General features: G+C 50.8%; 1 protein-coding gene across 1 annotated transcript in view; it reads right to left on the bottom strand.

Annotated features, from left to right (window-relative positions):
* IQGAP3 (IQ motif containing GTPase activating protein 3) overlaps positions 1-22,997 on the bottom strand; it is an 83,317-nt gene extending 60,320 nt beyond the window's left edge. The window contains exons 1-17 of the mRNA XM_075330277.1: positions 22,894-22,997; positions 21,067-21,154; positions 20,828-20,984; positions 20,548-20,625; positions 20,331-20,407; positions 19,970-20,037; positions 19,770-19,883; positions 19,473-19,651; positions 18,710-18,797; positions 18,468-18,631; positions 18,286-18,373; positions 17,905-18,068; positions 17,646-17,806; positions 17,433-17,554; positions 827-990; positions 552-642; positions 43-210 (exon numbers count right to left, since the gene is read on the bottom strand). Of these exons, the coding sequence (XP_075186392.1) occupies positions 43-210; positions 552-642; positions 827-990; positions 17,433-17,554; positions 17,646-17,806; positions 17,905-18,068; positions 18,286-18,373; positions 18,468-18,631; positions 18,710-18,797; positions 19,473-19,651; positions 19,770-19,883; positions 19,970-20,037; positions 20,331-20,407; positions 20,548-20,625; positions 20,828-20,984; positions 21,067-21,154; positions 22,894-22,933 (2,011 nt within the window). The 5' untranslated portion in view covers positions 22,934-22,997. The remainder of the gene's footprint in view (positions 1-42; positions 211-551; positions 643-826; positions 991-17,432; positions 17,555-17,645; positions 17,807-17,904; positions 18,069-18,285; positions 18,374-18,467; positions 18,632-18,709; positions 18,798-19,472; positions 19,652-19,769; positions 19,884-19,969; positions 20,038-20,330; positions 20,408-20,547; positions 20,626-20,827; positions 20,985-21,066; positions 21,155-22,893) is intronic.
* Positions 22,998-23,350: the final 353 nt, after the last annotated feature.

The following is a 23,350-nucleotide window of genomic DNA, read 5'->3' as shown; positions in this document are numbered from 1 at the left end:
GACACATTCAACACCATGATGCTTTGCGGCACTTTTCCTTACCCCTTTTTCGTTTTGTGGTCATCATGGCGCCAAGTTCGGATTGATATCCCTCGGCGCAGTCTGACACCACCCCGCACAGCAAGGCATCTGGGTTACGTAGCACCCGCAGGGTCTGTGACGCCTTCCCTTCCTTTATGGCTTGGTTGATTGCCGCTATGCCCAGCGCCACTGAGGAGCAGAAAATATAAAAAATATTACAACCTTTGAAAAGAGGTTCTGCAGCAGCAAGGTGTATTTTAAGTTGCTCAAAAAAATCTATACAAAATAAAGAATTTTTACATTTATTGGTGTAAATTTTAAAAAATTTTTATCATTATAAATTAGCTATAAAAAGTATTAACATTAGGCATAATTAAAAACAAAATAAAAAAGTGTATTTTCATTGAATAATAATAAGCTACAGGTAAAATATGTGTGTGTGTGTGATATATATATATGTTGCAAAATACGCATGAAACACTCCAGATTAGAGGCGGTAATTACACATCCCATTAGACAATTTGACTCACTTTTCCGGGCTCTTGTATTTTCCTGATTTGCCTGAGATACTCCCTGCTGTATCTCCTCCAACCAGAGCGCTGCAGAGTCATCCCGAGTTACCTGCGACGATGACCAGAATATGGATTTATTTCAGCCTTGCTATAATGAGCAACCACCACTAGGGGGAGCTCATGATGTATGCAATTATATAGTGAAGATGTATTGTCTGCAGTGAGCTCCCCCTGGTGGCAGCAAGAAGTAAACATAACTAACATTCTAGTGGAGTAGATCAAGGAGGACTCACCTTCTTCTTATGTCGCAGGTCACTGCTGAGGATCTGATGATAAAGGCTGGCTAACGGGAGGGTGACGTCGGTGAGGGCAGCCGCTGGTAGCAGCAGGGCAGTGAATGTTTTCTGAGGATCATTTTGTTCAAGAGCTTCATTAATGAGGCCGACGGCCAGAATTTCTAAGAAAAACGAACAAAAAAGAAGGGAATTTTGTGTACTTACCGTAAATTCCTTTTCTTCTAGCTCCAATTGGGAGACCCAGACAATTGGGTGTATAGCTTCTGCCTCCGGAGGCCACACAAAGTATTACACTAAAAGTGTAACCCCTCCCCTCTGCCTATACACCCTCCCGTGCCTCACGGGCTCCTCAGTTTTGGTGCAAGAGCAGGAAGGAGGAAACTTATAAATTGGTCTAAGGTAAATTCAATCCGAAGGATGTTCGGAGAACTGAAACCATGAACCAAAAGAACAATTCAACATGAACCACATGTGTACACAAAAGAACAACAGCCCGAAGGGAACAGGGGCGGGTGCTGGGTCTCCCAATTGGAGCTAGAAGAAAAGGAATTTACGGTAAGTAAACAAAATTCCCTTCTTCTTTGTCGCTCCATTGGGAGACCCAGACAATTGGGACGTCCAAAAGCAGTCCCTGGGTGGGTAAAAGAATACCTCGATAATAGAGCCGACCGGCTCTCTCTTACAGGTGGGCAACCGCCGCCTGAAGGACTCGCCTACCTAGACTGGCATCTGCCGAAGCATAGGTATGCACCTGATAGTGTTTCGTGAAAGTGTGCAGACTAGACCACGTAGCTGCCTGACACACCTGCTGAGAAGTCGCCCAGTGCCGCAATGCCCAGGACGCACCCACGGCTCTGGTAGAATGGGCTTTCAGCCCCGAAGGAAGCGGAAGCCCCGAAGAACGGTAGGCTTCAAGAATCGGTTCCTTGATCCACCGAGCCAAGGTTGACTTGGGAGCCTGCGAACCCTTACGCTGACCGGCGACAAGTACAAAGAGTGCATCTGAACGGCGCAGGGGCGCTGTGCGAGACACGTAGTACGGGAGTGCTCTCACTAGATCTAATGAGTGCAAATCCTTTTCACATCGGTGAATTGGATTAGGGCAAAAAGAAGGTAAGGTGATATCCTGATTGGATGAAAAGGAGATACCACCTTAGGGAGAAATTCTGGAACAGGACGCGGAACCACCTTATCCTGGTGAAAAACCAGGAAGGGGGCTTTGCATGACAGCGCTGCAAGATCCGACACTCTTCGGAGTGATGTAACTGCCACTAGAAATGCCACCTTCTGCGAAAGACGTGATAAGGAGACATCTCGCAGCGGCTCGAAAGGTGGTTTCTGAAGAGCCGTTAGCACCCTGTAAAGGTCCCAGGGCTCTAGTGGGCGCTTGTAAGGTAGGACTATGTGGCATACTCCTTGCAGGAACGTGCGGACCTGCGGGAGCCTGGCCAGGCGCCTTTGAAAAAATACTGAGAGCGCCGATACTTGTCCCTTGAGAGAGCTTAGTGACAAACCTTTGTCCATTCCAGATTGAAGGAAGGAAAGAAAAATGGGTAAGGCAAAAGGCCAGGGAGTAAACCCATTCACAAAGCACCAGGACAAGAATATCCGCCAAGTCCTGTAATAGATCTTGGCGGACGTCGGTTTCCTGGCTTGTCTCATAGTGGCAATGACATCCTGAGATAACCCTGACGATGCTAGGAGCCAGGACTCAATGGCCACACAGTCAGGTTGAGGGCCGCAGAATTCAGATGGAAAAACGGCCCTTGTGACAGCAAGTCTGTGCGGTCTGGAAGGGCCCACGGTTGACCCACCGTGAGATGCCACAGATCCGGGTACCACGACCACCTTGGCCAGTCTGGAGCGACGAGAATGGCGCGGCGGCAGTCGGACCTGATCTTGCGTAGCACTCTGGGCAACAGCGCCAGAGGTGGAAACACATAAGGCAGTTGAAACTGCGACCAATCCTGTACTAATGCATCCGCCGCCAGAGCTCTGTGAACTGCGGAGATGGTGGATGCTGTGGCTTCCACCCACTGCAGAATTCGCCGTACTTCCTGGAAGGCTTGACGACTGCGAGTGCCGCCCTGGTGATTGATGTAGGCAACTGCAGTGGCGTTGTCCGACTGGATACGGATCTGCCTGCCCTCCAGCCACTAATGGAACGCCAATAGGGCTAGATACACTGCCCTTATCTCCAGAACCTTGATCTGAAGGGAAGACTCCCTCGGAGTCCAGGTCCCCTGAGCCCTGTGGTGGAGAAACACTGCTCCCCACCCTGACAGGCTCGCGTCCGTGGTGACCACAGCCCAGGTTGGGGGCAGGAAGGATTTTCCCTGCGATAGAGAAGTGGGAAGAAGCCACCACTGAAGAGACGTCTTGGTTGCCAGGGAAAGAGAGACATTCTTGTCGAGGGAAGTCGATCTCTTGTCCCACTTGTGGAGAATGTCCCATTGGAGTGGGCGTAGATGAAATTGCGCGAAGGGCACTGCCTCCATCGCTGCCACCATCTTCCCTAGGAAGTGCATGAGGCGCCTCATGTAGGACCGCCACAACGGATGCCATGACTTTGGTGAAAACCCGTGGGGCTGTCGCCAAGCCGAAGGCAATGCCACGAACTGAAGGTGTTCGTCCCCTATGGCGAAACGCAAGAAGCGTTGATGTTCGGGTGCGATCGGCACATGGAGATAAGCATCTTTGATGTCGATCGATGCGAGAAAGTCTCCCTGTGACATCGAAGCGATGACCGAGCGGAGAGATTCCATCCTGAACCGTCTGGTTCTCACATGTCTGTTGAGCAGTTTGAGGTCCAGAACGGGACGGAATGAACCGTCCTCCATTGGCACCACGAACAAGTTGGAGTAAAAGCCGCGCCCCTGTACCTCAGGGGGGACGGGAATCACAACTCCTTCTGTCTTCAGAGCGGCCACTGCCTGAAGAAGTGCGTCGGCCCGAGCAGGAGGGGGGGCGGGGGGGAGGTTGTGAGGACGAGAGATGAACTCTATCCTGTAACCGTGAGACAGAATGTCTCTCACCCATCGGTCTTGAACATGAGGCCACCAGGTGTCGCAAAAGCGGGAGAGCCTGCCACCGACCGAGGATGCGGTTCGGGGATGCCAAGAGTCATGAGGAGGCCGCCTTGGAGGCAGTGCCTCCGGCAGCCTTTTGGGGGCGTGACTTAGACCGCCACGCGTAGGAGTTCCTCTGACCTTTCTCCGGCCTATTGGACGAAGAGGATTGGGACTTGGCGGAGGGGCGAAAGGACCGAAACCTCGATTGTATCTTACGTTGCTGAGGTCGCTTCGGTCTGGACTGGGGTAAGGAGGAGTCTTTTCCCTCTCATCCAATCGTTCTCCAAACAATCGGTCGCCAGAAAACGGCAAACCGGTTAGGAATCTCTTGGAAGCAGAGTCTGCCTTCCATTCGCGCAGCCACATGGCTCTGCGGACTGCCACAGAATTAGCGGATGCGACAGCTGTACGGCTAGCAGAGTCTAGGACTGCCTTCATGGCGTATGAAGAAAACGCCGACGCCTGAGAAGTGAAAGACGCAACCTGCGGAGCAGAAGTACGTGTGACCGCATTAATCTCGGTTAGACAAGCCGAGATAGCTTGGAGTGCCCACACGGCTGCAAAAGCCGGGGCAAAGGACGCGCCCGTGGCTTCATAGATGGATTTCACCAGGAGCTCTATCTGCCTGTCAGTGGCATCTTTTAGCGATGAGCCATCTGCAACCGATACCACAGATCTAGCCGCCAATCTTGAGACTGGAGGATCCACCTTGGGACACTGAGCCCAACCCTTAACTACGTCAGAGGGGAAGGGGTAACGTGTGTCAGCAAGGCGCTTAGTAAAGCGCTTGTCCGGAACCGCTCTGGGTTTCTGGACAGCATCCTTGAAGTTAGAGTGGTCGAAAGACGCACTCCGTGTACGTTTGGGGAACCGAAACTGGTGTTTCTCCTGCTGAGAAGCCGACTCCTCTATAGGTGGAGGCGGGGGAGATAGATCTAACACCTGGTTGATGGACGAGATAAGATCATTTACTAAGGCGTCCCCTTCAGGTGTATCAAGGTTGAGGGCAACGTCATGGTCAGAGCCCTGAGCTGCGACCTCCGCCTCGTCCTCCAGCCGGGAACCTGAGCAGCGTGATGAAGCTGATGATTCCAAGCGGGCCCGCTTAGCTGGTCTGGGGCTGTGGACCGTGGAGGAGTCCTCCACGTGAAACCTAGAGCCCATCCCGGGAGCGCGCTGCGGCGTGGACCGAGAGGTACCTGGAGGCGCCGATCCAACAGTGTCCTGGGTCTGTGTAAGGACCGGTCTGGACTGTAAGGCTTCTAGCAGCTTGGCAGACCATTTGTCCATAGACTTAGCCATGGATTGTGAAAGTGACTCAAAGAGCTTCTCAGCAAACACTGCAAACTCTGTCCCTGCCGCCTGGACAGTGGTAGCATGGGGGTCTACCTGAGCCGAGGGGCCCACAAGTGGTCCCGGTTCCGGCTGAGTCAGTGTAACAGGGGTCGAGCATTGCTCACAGTGAGGGTAGGTGGAACCCGCAGGCAACATAGCCCCACAAGAGGTACAGGTCGCAAAGAAACCCTGTGCCTTAGCGCTCTTGCTCCTTGTGGACGACATGCTGTTGTGTCCCAGGAGAGTGATCACAGAGGGTATAAGGGAAGAGTATACAACCCGGCCGAACAGAGATCTATATATATATATAAAAATATATAATACGTATCTATTCAGGCAACCCAGGGGGACCAGCACCGGATGACCGGTGTGGCTTACCGACCGCTAAAAAGCGGCGTGTGTGTCCTCCAGATTCCCTGCTCCAGGTCTCCCAGCGGTGAAGAGCTCTTTCCTGATGATTCTCCAGCGCAGAATGTCTGAAAAAAATGGCTGCTGGAGCTCTCAGAGGGGGAGTGGAGCGGTGGGCGGCACCAGGAAAAAGAGCGGGAATCTGGGGTCCCTATTGTGATCAAAGAGGGGGGAGGAAGCATACAGGATGCTCCGGCCCTCACTGCCGACGTCAGGACGGCTGTCCCGCCCCTACCCTGACAGACAGGTCCGGGGGCGGGAGTCTTGCCAGTAGGCCGCAACTGAAGCCGGGGACTAAATTTATGACCGCGGCCGACAAGCAGGCGCGGTCGGCGCGGAAGTCCCCCGGCTTTCACGGATCAGCAGCCGCTGTGTGTCCCAGGCAGCGTCCGGTCGGCTGTCCCGCCCCTACCCTGACAGACAGGTCCGGGGGCGAGATTTTGCAAGTAGGCCGCAACTGAAGCCGGGGACTAAATTTATGACCGCGGCCGACAAACAGGCGCGGTCGGCGCGGAAGTCCCCCGGCTTTCACGGCCTAGCAGCCCTTGCAGCGTCCGGGTGCCAGGCGCTCCATGAACCGTCCCCATGGGGACACAGAGTACCTGACAGATGTAGGGCCCGGTCCCTGATAAAGAAAATACTCCGGTCCGGCAGATTCCACACTGGGGCTGCGGAGGGAGCACGGTCCCAGTACCTGGATGGCCGCTCAGGATCCCACTTCTCCCAGAGCCCCCAAGGGATGGTGAAGGAAATACGACATGTGGCTCCAGCCTCTGTACCCGCAATGGGTACCTCAACCTTAACAGCACCGCCGACGTAGTGGGGTGAGAAGGGAGCATGCCGGGGGCCCCGTGGGAGCCCTCTTTTCTTCCAACCGATAACATCAGCAGCTGCTACTGACTAAAATGGGAATGCATGAGTGGATGTGTGCCTCCTTCCACACAAAGCATAAAACTGAGGAGCCCGTGAGGCACGGGAGGGTGTATAGGCAGAGGGGAGGGGTTACACTTTTGAGTGTAATACTTTGTGTGGCCTCCGGAGGCAGAAGCTATACACCCAATTGTCTGGGTCTCCCAATGGAGCGACAAAGAAAGAAGGGAATTTTGTTTACTTACCGTAAATTCCTTTTCTTCTAGCTCCAATTGGGAGACCCAGACAATTGGGTGTATAGCTATGCCTCCGGAGGCCACACAAAGTATTACACTAAAAGTGTAAAGCCCCTCCCCTTCAGCCTATACACCCCCCGTACTGCTACGGGCTTATCAGTTTTGGTGCAAAAGCCAGAAGGAGGAAAAAATTATAAACTGGTTTAAAGTAAATTCAATCCGAAGGAATATCGGAGAACTGAAACCATTTAACATGAACAACATGTGTATACAAAAAACAGGGGCGGGTGCTGGGTCTACAATTGGAGCTAGAAGAAAAGGAATTTACGGTAAGTAAACAAAATTCCCTTCTTCTTTGTCGCTCCTAATTGGGAGACCCAGACAATTGGGACGTCCAAAAGCAGTCCCTGGGTGGGTAAATAATACCTCATAATAGAGCCGTAACGGCTCCGTCCTACAGGTGGGCAACTGCCGCCTGAAGGACTCGCCTACCTAGGCTGGCATCTGCCGAAGCATAGGTATGCATCTGATAGTGTTTCGTGAAAGTGTGCAGGCTCGACCAGGTAGTTGCCTGACACATCTGCTGAGCCGTAGCCTGGTGTCGCAAGGCCCAGGACGCTCCCACGGCCCTGGTAGAATGGGCCTTCAGTCCTGAGGGAACCGGAAGCCCCGAGGAACGGTAAGCTTCGAGAATTGGTTCCTTGATCCACCGAGCCAGGGTTGATTTGGAAGCTTGTGTCCCTTTACGCTGGCCAGCGACAAGGACAAAGAGAGCATCGGAGCGGCGCAGGGGCGCCGTACGAGAAATGTAGAGTCTGAGTGCTCTCACCAGATCTAACAAGTGCAAATCCTTTTCACATTGGTGAACTGGATGAGGACAAAACGAGGGTAAGGAGATGTCCTGATTGAGATGAAAAGTGGGCAAGGCAAATGGCCAGGGAGAAAACGCCTGAGCAGAGCACCACGACAGGAATATTTTCCACGTCCTGTGGTAGATCTTGGCGGACGTTGGTTTCCTAGCCTGTCTCATAGTGGCAATGACCTCTTGAGATAATCCTGAAGACGCTAGGATCCAGGACTCAATGGCCACACAGTCAGGTTGAGGGCCGCAGAATTCAGATGGAAAAACGGCCCTTGAGACAGCAAATCTGGTCGGTCTGGCAGTGCCCACGGTTGGCCGACCGTGAGATGCCACAGATCCGGGTACCACGACCTCCTCGGCCAGTCTGGAGCGACGAGGATGGCGCGGCGGCAGTCGGCCCTTATCTTGCGTAACACTCTGGGCAACCGAGCCAGAGGAAGAAACACATAAGGAAGCTGAAACTGCGACCAATCCTGAACTAAGGCGTCTGCCGCCAGAGCTCTGTGATCTTAAGATCGAGCCATGAATGTTGGGACCTTGTTGTTGTGCCGTGACGCCATTAGGTCGACGTCCGGCATCCCCCAGCGGCAACAGATCTCCTGAAACACGTCCGGGTGAAGGGACCATTCCCCTGCGTCCATGCCCTGGCGACTGAGAAAGTCTGCTTCCCAGTTTTCTACGCCCGGGATGTGAACTGCGGATATGGTGGATGCTGTGGCTTCCACCCACAGCAGAATCCTCCGGACTTCCTGGAAGGCTTGCCGACTGCGTGTCCCACCTTGGTGGTTGATGTAAGCCACCGCTGTGGAGTTGTCCGACTGAATTCGGATCTGCTTGCCTTCCAGCCACTGCTGGAACGCTTTTAGGGCAAGATACACTGCCCTGATCTCCAGAACATTGATCTGAAGTGAGGACTCTTGCTGAGTCCACGTACCCTGAGCCCTGTGGTGGAGAAAAACTGCTCCCCACCCTGACAGGCTCGCGTCCGTCGTGACCACCGCCCAGGATGGGGGTAGGAAGGATTTCCCTTTCGATAATGAGGTGGGAAGAAGCCACCACCGAAGGGAAGCTTTGGTTGCTTGAGAGAGGGAGACGTTCCTGTCTAGGGACGTCGGCCTCCTGTCCCACTTGCGTAGGATGTCCCATTGAAGAGGACGCAGGTGAAACTGCGCGAAAGGGACTGCTTCCATTGCTGCCACCATCTTCCCCAGGAAGTGCATGAGGTGCGTCAAGGGGTGTGACCGACCTTGAAGGAGAGATTGTACCCCTGTGTGTAGTGAACGCTGTTTGTCCAGCGGAAGCTTCACTATCGCTGGAAGAGTATGAAACTCCATGCCAAGATATGTCAGTGATTGGGCCGGTGTCAGATTTGACTTTGGAAAATTGATGATCCACCCGAAACTCTGGAGAATCTCCAGAGTAACGTTGAGGCTGTGTTGGCATGCCTCTTGAGAGGGTGCCTTGACCAGCAGATCGTCTAAGTAAGGTATCACTGAGTGACCCTGAGAGTGGAGGACCGCAACTACTGTAGCCATGACCTTGGTGACAACCCTTGGGGCTGTCGCCAGGCCGAACGGCAGTGCCGCGAACTGAAGGTGTTCGTCTCCTATGGCGAAGCACAAGAAGCGCTGATGCTCTGGAGCAATTGGTACGTGGAGATAAGCATCCTTGATATCGATCGATGCTAGGAAATCTCCTTGGGACATTGAGGCGATGACGGAGCGGAGGGATTCCATCCGGAACCGCCTGGTCCTTACGTGTTTGTTGAGCAGTTTTAGGTCCAAACAGGTTGGAGTAGAAACCGTGACCCTGTTGCTGAAGAGGAACCGGGACCACCACTCCTTCTGCCTTCAGAATGCCCACCGCCTGCAGAAGAGCCTCGGCTCGCTCGGGAGGCGGAGATGTTCTGAAGAATCGAGTCGGAGGACGAGAGCTGAACTCTATCCTGTAACCGTGAGACAGAATGTCTCTCACCCATCGGTCTTTTACCTGTGGCAGCCAGGTGTCGCAAAAGTGGGAGAGCCTGCCACCGACCGAGGATGCGGATTGAGGAGGTCGAAAGTCATGAGGAAGCCGCTTTGTTAGCTGCCCCTCCGGTGGTCTGTTTAGGACGTGACTTAGACCGCCATGCATCAGAGTTCCTTTGCTCTTTCTGAGGCCTTTTGGACGAGGAGAATTGGGACCTGCCCGCGCCCCGAAAGGACCGAAACCTCGACTGCCCCTTCCTCTGTTGGGGTATGTTCGGTTTGGGCTGGGGTAAGGATGTATCCTTTCCCTTGGATTGTTTGATGATTTCATCCAAACGCTCGCCAAACAATCTGTCGCCAGAAATTGGCAAACTGGTTAAGCGCTTTTTGGAAGCAGAATCCGCCTTCCATTCCCGTAGCCACAATGCCCTGCGGAGTACCACCGAATTGGCGGCTGCAACCGCCGTCCGGCTCGCAGAGTCCAGGACAGCATTAATAGCGTAAGACGCAAATGCCGAGGTCTGAGTGGTAATGGACGCCACTTGTGGCGCGGACGTGCATGTGGCTTTTTCAATTTGCGCTTGACCTGCTGAGATAGCTTGTAGCGCCCATACGGCTGCGAATGCTGGGGCAAAAGAAGCGCCGATAGCTTCATAGATGGATTTCAACCAGAGCTCCATCTGCCTGTCAGTGGCATCTTTGAGTGAAGCCCCGTCTTCCACTGCAAGTATGGATCTAGCCGCCAGTCTGGAGATTGGAGGATCCACTTTGGGACACTGAGTCCAACTTTTAACCACGTCAGGGGGAAAAGGATAACGTGTATCCTTAAGGCGCTTAGAAAAACGCTTATCTGGACAAGCATGGTGATTCTGGACTGCCTCTCTGAAATCAGAGTGGTCCAGAAACATACTCGGAGTACGCTTGGGGAATCTGAAACGGAATTTCTCCTGCTGAGAAGCCGACTCCTCTGCCGGAGGAGCAGAGGGAGAAATATCCAGCATTTGATTGATGGACGCAATAAGATCGTTCACTATGGCGTCCCCGTCCGGAGTATCAAGATTGAGAGCGCCCTCAGGATCAGAATCCTGATCAACTGACTCCGCTTCATCAACCCGAGATTCCCCTCGCTGAGACCCTGAACAATATGATGATGTCGAGGGAAAATCTAAGCGAGCTCGCTTAGTCGGTCTGGGGCTGGGGTCTGTGTCAGAACCCTCAGCCTGGGATCTATGAGATACCCCGGGAGGACATTGTTGGTCCAACTGAGGGGGGGGACAGGGAACAAAGATTCAACAGAGTCCCTGTGCTGAGATATCGGCCTGGACTGCAAAGCTTCTAGTATCTTAGCCATAGTCTCAGAGAATTTTGCAAACTCTGTCCCCGTCACCTGGACATTGTCAGCAGGTGGCTCCCCCTGGGCCCCTCTTAGCAGAGGCTCTGGCTTAGTAAGTGTCACAGGGCCCGAGCACTGTACACAATGAGGGTCAGTGGAACCTGCCGGTAGCGGGGTCGTACATGCGGCGCAGGCAGCATAATAAGCCTGTGTTTTGGCACCCCTGCCTTTTGTGGGCGCCATGCTATTATCTTCCCTGAGCAACACAATAGGGTATATAGCCAGAAATCAACTGTGCACCATACAGTGTAAAGTATATACCATAAACATATACTGTATAGTTACACTACTGCACAATGGGGCTAGCACCACAGGTGCTGCTTACCACCCGCTTAAAGCGGTTGTGAGGCCACCCAAGTCCCTGCCTGGGTCTCCCAGACTTTGTCCCTCTCTGCTGCGTCCGAGGAGCTGACAGGAATGGCTGCCGGCGTCCTGAGGAGAGGAGGGAGTCGTGGGCGTGGCCCAGAAAGTGCGGGAACTGGAGCCGCACTGTGCACAGTGAGAGGAGTGGAGTATGCAAAGCATGCTCCAGCCCTCAGTGCTGCTCGTTCTGTGCAGCTTCCCGCCCTTCCCCTGCCTGTCAGGGCTGAGGGCGGGAGGAAAAGAGACTAGGCCGCAAAAAGCCGGGGACTCGAGTAATAAGCGCGGCCGCCGTATAAGCGCGGCCAGCGCGTAAGTCCCCGGCGCACTACAAGTCCCAGCCGCGCCGCAGTGTTTCCGTGGCAGCGGCGGTCAGCTCGGCAGTCCCTATACATAAACACACTCAGCAACGCTGAGTGTGTAATGGCACATTTTAACCCGGTCAGCGCCGCGGTCCCCGGTGCACTAGCACACCTAGCAAGGCTGAAGTGTTGCTGTGCGCGGTCCCCACAGGGATACAGAGTACCTCCACGTAGCAGGGCCATGTCCCTGAACGGTACCCGGCTCCTATCCAGCAGGCTCCACAGGAGTTGTGGATGAAGCACGGTCTCAGTGCCTGGAGACCGATAGGATCCCACTTCACCCAGAGCCCTGAGGGGGATGGGGAAGGAAAAACAGCATGTGGGCTCCAGCCTCCGTACCCGCAATGGATACCTCAACCTTAACAACACCGCCGACAAGAGTGGGGTGAGAAGGGAGCATGCTGGGGGCCCTATATGGGCCCACTTTTCTTCCATCCGACATAGTCAGCAGCTGCTGCTGACCAATCTGTGGAGCTGTGCGTGCATGTCTGCCTCCTTCGCACAAAGCATAAAAACTGAGGAGCCCGTGGGAGCACGGGGGGTGTATAGGCAGAAGGGGAGGGGCTTTACACTTTTAGTGTAATACTTTGTGCGGCCTCCGGAGGCATAGCTAATACACCCAATTGTCTGGGTCTCCCAATGGAGCGACAAAGAAAACACAGATAGCGCCGATACTTGTCCCTTAAGGGAGCCGAGAGACAAACCCTTTTCCAGTCCGGATTGAAGGAAGGACAGAAAAGTGGGCAATGCAAATGGCCAGGGAGAAAAACCCTGATCAGAGCACCAGGATAAGAAGATTCTCCACGTCCTGTGGTAGATCTTGGCGGACGTTGGTTTCCTGGCCTGTCTCATAGTGGCAATGACCTCTTGAGATAACCCTGAAGACGCTAGGATCCAGGACTCAATGGCCACACAGTCAGGTTGAGGGCCGCAGAATTCAGATGGAAAAATGGCCCTTGAGACAGTAAGTCTGGACGGTCTGGCAGTGCCCACGGTTGACCCACCGTGAGATGCCACAGATCTGGGTACCACAACCTCCTCGGCCAGTCTGGGGCGAGGAGGATGGCGCGGCTGCAGTCGGACCTGATCTTGCGTAATACTCTGGGCAGTAGGGCCAGAGGAGGAAATACATAAGGCAGTCGAAACTGCGACCAATCCTGAACTAAGGCGTCTGCTGCCAGAGCTTTGTGATCTTGAGACCGTGCCATGAATGCCGGGACCTTGTTGTTGTGCCGGGACGCCATTAGGTCGACGTCCGGCTTCCCCCAGCGGCAACAGATCTCTTGAAACACTTCTGGGTGAAGAGACCATTCCCCTGCATCCATGCCCTGGCGACTGAGAAAGTCTGCTTCCCAGTTTTCTACGCCCGGGATGTGAACTGCGGAGATGGTGGAGGCTGTGGCTTCCACCCACAGCAGAATCCGCCGAACTTCCTGGAAGGCTTGCCGACTGCGTGTGCCGCCTTGGTGGTTGATGTATGCCACTGCCGTGGCGTTGTCCGACTGAATTCGGATCTGCCTGCCCTCCAGCCACGGCTGGAACGCCTTTAGGCCCTTATCTCCAGAACATTGATCTGCAGGGAGGACTCTGGCTGAGTCCAGGTACCCTGAGCCCTGTGGTGGAGGAAGACCGCTCCCCACCCTGACAGACTCGCATCCGTCGTGACTACCGCCCAGGATGGGGGCAGAAATGATTTCCCCTTCGACAAAGACGTGGGAAGAAGCCACCACTGAAGAGAGGCCTTGGCTGTCCGAGACAGGGAGACGTTCCTGTCGAGAGACGTCGACTTCCTGTCCCATTTTCAGAGAATGTCCCATTGAAGTGGACGCAGATGAAACTGCGCAAATGGGACTGCCTCCATTGCCGCCACCATCTTCCCTAGGAAGTGCATGAGGCGTCTCAAGGGGTGCGACTGGGCTCGAAGGAGAGATTGCACCCCTGTCCGTAGTGAACGTTGTTTGTCCAGCGGAAGTTTCACTATCGCTGAGAGAGTGTGAAACTCCATCCCGAGATATGTCAGCGATTGGGTCGGAGTCAATTTTGACTTTGGGAAATTGATGATCCACCCGAATCTCTGGAGAGTCTCCAGAGCAATGTTCAGGCTGTGTTGGCATGCCACCTGAGAGGGGGCCTTGACCAGGAGATCGTCTAAGTAAGGGATCACCGAGTGTCCCTGCGAGTGCAGGACCGCTACCACTGTTGCCATGACCTTGGTGAAGACCCGAGGGGCTGTCGCCAGGCCAAAGGGCAGCGCCACGAACTGAAAGTGTTCGTCCCCGATGGCGAAACGCAGGAAGCGCTGATGCTCTGGTGCAATCGGCACGTGGAGATAAGAATCTCTGATGTCGATTGATGCTAGGAAGTCTCCTTGGGACATCGAGGCGATGACGGAGCGGAGGGATTCCATCCGGAACCGCCTGGCATTCACATGTTTGTTGAGCAGCTTGAGGTCCAGGACGGGACGGAAAGATCCGTCCTTTTTTGGCACTACAAACAAGTTGGAGTAGAAACCTTGACCCCATTGCTGAAGGGGAACTGGGATCACCACTCCTTCTGTTTTCAGAGTGCTCACCGCCTGAAGAAGAGCATCGGCTCGCTCGGGGGGCGGAGATGTTCTGAAGAAACGAGTCGGAGGACGAGAGCGGAATTCTATCCTGTAACCGTGAGACAAAATGTCTCTCACCCATCGGTCTTGGACATGTGGCAACCAGGCGTCGCAAAAGCGGGAGAGCCTGCCACCGACCGAGGATGCGGTTTGGGGAGGCCGAAAGTCATGAGGAGGCCGCTTTGGGAGCGGTTCCTCCGGCGGTCTTTTTAGGACGTGACTTAGACCGCCATGAGTCAGAGTTCCTCTGACCCTTCTGTGGCCTGTTGGACGAGAAGAATTGAGACTTGGCTGAGGTCCGAAAGGACCGAAATCTCGATTGTACCTTCCTTTGTGGAGGTCTGTTGGGTTTGGACTGGGGCAAGGACGATTCCTTTCCCTTGGATTGTTTAATGATTTCATCCAATTGCTCACCAAACAGGCGGTCGTCAGAAAATGGCAAACCGGTTAAGAACTTCTTGGAAGCAGAGTCTGCCTTCCATTCACGTAGCCACATAGCCCTGCGGACTGCCACCGAATTGGCGGATGCTACCGCCGTACGGCTCGCAGAGTCCAGGACAGCATTCATGGCGTAGGACGCAAACGCCGACGCCTGAGAGGTTAAGGACACAACCTGTGGAGTAGAGGCACGTGTAACTGCATTAATCTCAGACTAACAAGCTGAGATAGCTTGGAGTGCCCATACGGCAGCAAATGCCGGAGCAAAAGACGCGCCTATAGCCTCATAGATGGATTTCATCAGGAGCTCTATCTGCCTGTCAGTGGCATCCTTGAGTGATGCACCATCTGCCACTGGAACTATGGATCTAGCCGCCAGTCTGGAGACTGGAGGATCCACCTTGGGACACTGAGCCCAACCCTTGACTACGTCAGGGGGAAAGGGATAACGTGTGTCATTAAGGCGCTTAGTAAAGCGCTTATCTGGAAAAGCTCGGTGTTTCTGGACTGTATCTCTGAAGTCGGAGTGATCAAGAAATGCACTCAGTGCTCGTTTAGGAAACCTAAAATGGAATTTCTCCTGCTGAGAAGCTGACTCCTCAATCTGAGGAGTTGGAGGAGAAAGATCTAACACCTGATTGATGGACGCTATAAGGTCATTTACTATGGCGTCCCCTTCAGGTGTATCTAGGTTGAGAGCGGCGTCAGAATCAGAGCCCTGATCTGCCACCTCCGCTTCATCTTCCAGAGATTCCTCATGCTGAGACCCTGAACACTGTGATGAAGTCGAGGGAAGCTCCCGGCGAGCCCGCTTAGCTGGCCTGGGACTGCGGTCCGTGTCAGAGTCCTCACCGTGGGACCTATGAGTCACCCCAGGAGCACTTTGCTGCTCCAACCTAGGGGGGCCTGGGGACAATGATTCAACAGTGCCCGGGGTCTGTGTTACTAGTCTGGACTGCAAAGCCTCTAGAATCTTAGCAGACCATCTATCCATAGACTCAGAAAGTTTGTCAGCCAATACTGCAAACTCTGTCCCAGTCACCTGGACAGTGGCAGCAGGTGGTTCCACCTGGGCCGAGGGTCCCACCAGTGGCAGAGGCTCCGGCTGAGTGAGTGTCACAGGGGCCGAGCATTGCCCACAATGAGGATAGGTGGAACCTGCAGGTAGCATAGCCGCACATGAGGTACAGGTTGCAAAGTAAACCTGTGCCCTGGCACCCTTGCTTTTTTCGGACGACATGCTGTTGTCTCCTTTTAGAGCAATCAGAGAGGGTATATAGCCAAGGCAACAGTGCGGCCGTACAGAGTAAATGTATACAAAATATGGATATAAATATACACTTCTGCACCCAGGGGAGCAAGCACCTAGTAACAGGTGCTGCTTACCGACCGCCCTCAGCGTTTGTGTGACCACCAGATTCCCTGCCTGGGCTCCCAGCGCTGTTGGAGCTCGTCTCTGAAGATCCCCAGCGTCAGCCGTGCTGCTAGTAATGGCTGCTAGCGTTCTGTGAGGAAGAGGGAGCCGTGGGCGTGCACTAAAAAGTGCGGGAATCTGGTGCCCCACTGTGCACAGTGAGGGGGGAGGAGGATACAAAGTATGCTCCTGCCCTCAGCGCTGACGTTCCGTGCAGCGTCCCGCCCTTACTCCTGACTGGCAGGCCCGGGGGCGGGAATATGCGGCACTAGGCCGCAAAAGCCGGGGACTCGAGTTATAAGCGCGGCCGGCAAACAAGCGCGGCCAGCGCGGTAGTCCCGGCGCACCAACACACCCAGCAGCTGCTGCAGCGTGTATCAAACAGGCGCTCTATGCGCCGTCCCCAAGGGGACACAGAGTACCTCAGAGTAGCAGGGCCATGTCCCTGACGATACCCGGGCTCCTGTCCAGCAGATTCCCCCAGGGGCTGCGGAGGGAGCGCGGTCCCAGTGCCTGGAGACCGTTTAGGATCCCACTTCACCCAGAGCCCTGTAAGGGATGGGGAAGGAAAACGGCATGTGGCTCCTGCCTGTGTACCCGCAATGGGTACCTCAACCTTAACAACACCGCCGACTCAGAGTGGGGTGAGAAGGGAGCATGCCGGGAGCCCTGTAATGGGCCCTCTTTTCTTCCATCCGTTATAGTCAGCAGCTGCTGCCAACTAACTTGTGGAGCTTGCGTGCATGTGTGCCTCCTTCAACACAAAGCATAAAAACTGATGGGCCCGTGATGCACGGGAGGGTGTATAGCAGAGGGGAGGGGTTACACTTTTTAAAGTGTAATACTTTGTGTGGCCTCCGGAGGCAGAAGCTATACACCCAATTGTCAATTGTCTGGGTCTCCCAATGGAGCGACAAAGAAATGTGCATGTAGCAGAGCTGTGTGTGTATAAAGCACACACTGCAGTGATACAAATCTATTAGTGCAACTCTCCTATTCTACTCTATTATATTAAAATTAGTGCTAACGACACCTCCACTGTTTACCACCAGGGAAGTTTAAAAGAAAAAAATAAATATATATATTATATTTTAATTTTCTTAGGAAAAATATTTTTCTATCTTCTGCTGTCTAAATCTATTGTGCGTCTTGTGATTAGGAGCATCTTATATAGTCTGAAAATCATCATTATACAATTTGTATTAACTTTTACAATCATTATTTCTACAAAATAAAATATTTCTATTTTAATGTTTCAGTTCTCCTGAGCTCGTGCGCTTACTGTCATGCTCTTCCTGTGTTGAGTGGTTGATGCTATTGACGCAGGACTGCAGATCATTCCAGCTGAGGAAGCCGCCGACCCCCTGAGAGCGCCGCCGCCGCTTACACAGCTTGCTGAAATACCTAAAAAGTACACAAAAGACCCCAGACATTACTATCCAAGACCCCCACCACTAACCAGAACAGGGGGTCTTCATGCCCTTTAAGACCTCACCTCTGGATGTTCTCCTCATCCACATCAGCCAAGCCTAGAGTGGAGCTAGCCATGGCGGCCCAGAAAGTATTCAGATCCCCGGCCTCCAGGGCTCGGTTCACTAGGACTACGGCCGACAACATTTCCACGGCCACAAACAGCTCCTCCTGCACCAGCGAGCCCTGGGTGGGGGAGGGAGAGTAATGGTCAGACTCAACCCCCACGGAGTCTGCAGCATTGTATAATTTAGACATGTGGCAGCCATACTCATGGTCCTCACCCGCGGACTCTGGCCCTGGAGAACAGAGAGCTCCCGCTGGTAGAGATCAGCGGCAAAGGAGTATACGTCTGGCAGCTGTGCGTCCTGGCTGGCCAGCTCTTGTATGGTCAGCGCAGCGACTCCCTTGCGAATGGCGGTATTAATCCGGCAGACCGCCTGCTCCACTATAGGAGAAAGCGGAAAAGAATGCGTTACGCTTCACCCTGCAGCAATGGCGCCAACAATGGATAAGGACGAGTCCCGCATCATAAGGTGGTGGTAGACCTGAGGGTAGCAACCTGTACGGTAAAGCAACCCGCTAAGATCTCAGCTTCGAAGGCGCACAGACTTGATGCCTCACAGGTATAGTCAGTCAGCATGGACTTCCCCTTTAACACTTACTGTTGTGCTCTCTAACTGCGTTTTGATTGGCTGCGTCCACTCCAGTTTGCAACTCTTCCTTTTCCAGCAGATCCATGTATCCTAGCTCCTGAAACGCAACACACACACCAACGTGAATCCAGCGGCAGAGGCAGAATAATGAACAGCGGAGCAATGCCGCTTCTCAATTCCCAAGGACTCACAAGCGCCTTCTGCTCCCGGTCATTAGTCAGCTGCTCTAGATACCAGTCAGCATTCTCCCTCTGCAGCCGGCGCAGGAGGAGGCCGGAGTCCTGCAATGCAGCATAGAGGTTCCCCACGTCCTTCCTCTCCAGGGCTTCATCCACGTACTCCAGAGCAGCGTGCACTGAATGAAGGAGAAGGTGGTCAGTGTGACACAAAGCGTCCGCTACGTGTATCTTTGACAGTATGGGGGTAAGGTTACCGTTCACTTTGTTGATGTTCCCTTGGATTTCGGCTTGTGTCAAGCACTGGTCGTAGATATCCTGACTGTCCGATGGATTCTGCAGAATCTACAGAGAAGAACAGTGAGTGCAGCTCTGGAGTATAATACAGGATGTAACTCAGGATCAGTAATGTAATGTATGTACACAGTGTCTGCATCAGCAGAATAGTGAGTGCAGCTCTGGAGTATAATATAGGCTGTAACTCAGGATCAGTAATGTATGTACACAGTGACTGTACCAGCAGAATAGTGAGTGCAGCTCTGGAGTATAATACAGGAGGTAACTCAGGATCAGATCAGTAATGTAATGTATGTACACAGTGACTGCACCATCAGAATAGTGAGTGCAGCTCTGGAGTATAATACAGGAAGTAACTCTGGATCAGTAATGTATGTACACAGTGACTGCACCAGCAGAATAGTGAGTGCAGCTCTGGAGTATAATACAGGAGGTAACTCAGGATCAGTAATGTATATAAACAGTGACTGCACCAGCAGAATATTGAGTGCAGCTGTGGAGTATAATACAGGAGGTAACACAGGATCAGTAATGTAATGTATATAAACAATAAATGCAGCAGCAGAATAGTGAGTGCAGCTCTGAAGTATGATACAGGAGGTAACTGAGGATCAGTAATGTAATGTATATAAACAGTAAATGCAGCAGCAGAATAGTGAGTGCAGCTCTGAGGGTAACTCCGTATAAGTGATGTGAGCAGTCGGGTCAATCAGCCCAACTTGCCTTGTTGCGGGCATTTGCCATCTTCGCTGCCTTGGCTTGGTGGAGGAGCTCTTGGTACACCGCTGCCAGCTTCTCCTGGAGGTTCACCAGCATGGCATTAGGATTTCTTAGGGCAACCATAGTGTCCTGCACCGCTCCTCTATCCACAGCTTCATTAATGGCGATGACAGCTGCATGCACTACAACAGACGGACAGTTGGATAGCGGAGAGTTTGTTACAATGAGTTGGGTGCAGGAAATCCTTTGGATTCCAGACAATTTACCAGCGCTGATACATTTAACAATAAAGTCTCTTACCCGCAGCTTCGTCCACAGACAGCTCGTTGGCCAGGATCCCCCCGATTTTACTGAACGCCGGCATCTGTATCCCGTACTTATCCAGCTCGCATTTCATGTGGTTGATTTCCTCCTCTGGAGGGAGAATATTATAATAATAGACCCTATGAGACCCCCAAAACACGAAATTACATTAGATCCCCATATGTGATATAATTTACCTGTAAAATTCACTTTTCCGTATAAATCCTGAATCTGAGGAGCCAGACCCAACTTAAAGAGATACAAACTGTAAAAAAGTGTAAAAAAGTGAACAGAAGTGAAAGGTGCCAGAGATATTATATAATTATTATCACACTTAAAGGGCAGTTTGAAGGGGGTTGTCTATCCCCCCCAAAAAATGGAAGAGTGTCTAAACCTGTTGTCCATAACTAATCACAGCTCAGCTTTCATTCAACTGGAGCAGTTTCTGAAGTGAAAGCTGAGCTCTGATTGGTTGCCAGGGGCCACAGTTGCGCTTCTATACAGCACATATGCTCTATGCTTAACTTCTGGAAATTCACCGCTGGCGTCAGACCTCACCTGAGGGCGTGAACACAGTACACCACGCGGGGCATATTCTTCTTGTCGTATATGTCCGTAGTCTCAGGCTGAAAAAGCTGTAAGGCAAAAGGCGGCTGGTGTACGGACAAACTACAAGTCCCAGCATAGGCTAATATAAACGGAGACAATACATGGCGCTGTATTTCTTTTTGCTGCCCATGGACACATTAGTCCTCCACGATGATTTAATACTTACTGTCAGAAGGCCGATGTGACTCATGGCGTGGCGCCAGTGGTTAATGTTATCTGTGTGCCTGAAATGAAGGCCCGCCGCCTGCAACACAGAAATTAAACGGTTAATCGATAGCTGCAGCCACAGACTTACTTGCATGCGCCAGCTGTGCTTTACAGATAGCGCCTGTTTTTGTCAGCAGCGACCAGAGCGAGCTCTAACCGTTTAGATGCCGCTGTCAACAGCATCTAAATTGGTTTGTTGCTGGTCTGTGAGTATACTAGTGCCAACGATCCAATGTTACCCTGTAACGCAGCTGGTCGCCATCATAGATTTTTTTCAGCGGCACGATCTCCGGAGCGAAAAAATTCCCCAGCTTAGCGAGGACGACGCCATTGCGTAGACTCTCCTCCAGCTCAGTAGGGGGCGGCAGCTCCTCATTCAGGCAGGACTCCATCCATCTACAGAGAAAACCAAGAGACGCTGTGAGTACACAAGAGAACAAAGGACGCCAGCAATATAAACCGGTCGCAGCCTCCTCACCGCTTCGCCTCCTCCAGGTGGCACAGGTACTGATAGGCCACATTCTGCCGCCGCTGCTCATCCATCTCATCCGCCGTGAGACGCTCGACTGAGAGATCAAGAGGGAAAAAAATAAAGTTATAGAACTTTACTGTGGCTGGAGAAAGGCGCACATTGTAATTATAAAATTCTGAAAAATATTAATTTTATTAATATTATGTAATTATTGGAAAAAATACACTACTGGCAGCGACAAATATTTGATACCAATTTATATAGCTAATTTTGCAATAAATAATAATATTGAAGCAGTTTAAAAATTTCCAGCAAATCCAAGTGCACAAAAAAAAAAAGTTTTCTTATAAAAAATGTAAAAATTTTATTTGGTAATTTGATTAGAAAACGCCACATTTGAAAGACTGCAAAAAAACTAACAGGGTGCCTCAGACTACGCGTTTCACCGATATTCTACGCCTTCATCATGTTTTTTCTTTTACTTTTCACTATGAAGTGATTAGGCAGGCGTGTTAACTGACCTGCCACGGTTTATTTTTTTTTATTATTAAATTTATATTCTTATATATTTTTCAACTTTTTTATTCTTCCTTTTTATTTGTGTGAAATATTTTTTTCTAATTTTCATTTTGACGTCTTTTTGTAAAACTTGTTTTATACTTTTTTTTTTAATAATATTCTTACTTTTATATTTTTTTCATACTTTTCTATTTCATGACAGACCATGATGAAGGTGTAGCATATCGCTGAAACATTTACCGTAGTCTGGAACACCCTGTTCGTTTTCTACCAGCCATTCAAATGTAGTGTTTTTTTAATCGAATTAACAACAATTAAATTTTGAATTTTTTTATAAGATTTTTTTTTTTTTTTGTCCACTTGGATTCGCTGGAAATTTTGAAACAGTTTCACTATTTGCACCTGGAAGGGCATCCACCCTGCTCTGTGCAGCTCTACAGGACATAGACGCTACATGAGGAATCTCTACTACCGGTAAGCTGGCCTTTTTTCTTTTTCTAAATAATAATATTATTACTTCACAAAATATGACTTCACTAATAAGAAAAATATTATAATACTTTAATAATAATAAATAAAATATAAAGTTTACACAAAACTATTTATTTTAAATATTTTGAAAAGAAAAAAAATTAGGATTTGAAAAAAATATAATGAAAAAAAAGAAAAAGCATTAATATACAAAATATTTCATAATATGATATATATATATATATATCTCAATTAAAAAAAAACCCTCAAACATTGATTTTGAAATAAAAAAAAAAAAAAAAAAAGTATTGAAATTAAAAGAGAAAATGAAGAAAAAAAAACAGGATCCTACAATGATAGGCAGAACTGAAAGTCACATGTCATAAAATACCATCTTCCTGATTATTTTGATTATGAAAAGAAGTAGAAAAGAGTTAAAGAATTTTTAAAGAAAAAAATGTTTCAATGAAAATTATACAAAAATGTGTATGGTTGAATGAATAATAAAAAAATAAAAATGAAGAAATAGAAAAGTATGAAAAAATATAAAAGAATATTAATAAAAAATGTATAAGTATAAAACAAGTTTTATAAAAAGACGTCAAAATGAAAATTAGAGAAAATAATATTTTATACAAATACAAAAAGAATAAAAAAGTTGAGAAAGATATAAATATATAAATAATAATAATAAATAATAATAATAATAATAATAATAATAAAACAGTGACAGGTCAGGAAACACGGCTGCCTAACCACTTCAACTGAAAATTAGAAGAAAAATACAGAAGTGTTACAGAAGGCTATCTCCTGTGGTCCCTTCCCCGCAGATGTCGCACTCACAGCCATTGCTGGGCGGCCCGGGCCCGGCTCTGCTGCCCATGTCTGCCCTCTGCGGCCGGCACGTCCTCTCCTTCCCTTCGCTGTTTACACTGGATTTGAATGTCCCGCCGCCAGCCTTTTCCGGACCAACTGTCAGCTTGTGGGCGCTTGCCAGTGACGTCCCCGTAGTCTCAAGAATGCCGGGAACTATAGTTTCTGCAGCATTAGTGATTGCAGTCGCTCCGCGATGACATCACCAGAATCACAAGAACGCCGGGAACTGTAGTCTTGTCTCCTTGACGCTACCGCCTGTTGTCGATGACGTCAAATGAAACACAAGTATGCCGGGAACTGTAGTCATTGACTGCTAGCACTTATTGATGACGTCACTCAAGACACAGGAATGCCGGGAATTGTAGTCTTTTATATCAAGACTGTACTGAACAGTGAGAGTATAGTCTTCACACTTACATCATGG

This window comes from Anomaloglossus baeobatrachus, chromosome 12 (assembly GCF_048569485.1).
Source record: "Anomaloglossus baeobatrachus isolate aAnoBae1 chromosome 12, aAnoBae1.hap1, whole genome shotgun sequence".
NCBI classification, from domain to species: Eukaryota; Metazoa; Chordata; class Amphibia; order Anura; family Aromobatidae; genus Anomaloglossus; species Anomaloglossus baeobatrachus.
This window is presented reverse-complemented; position numbering and strand designations above follow the sequence as displayed.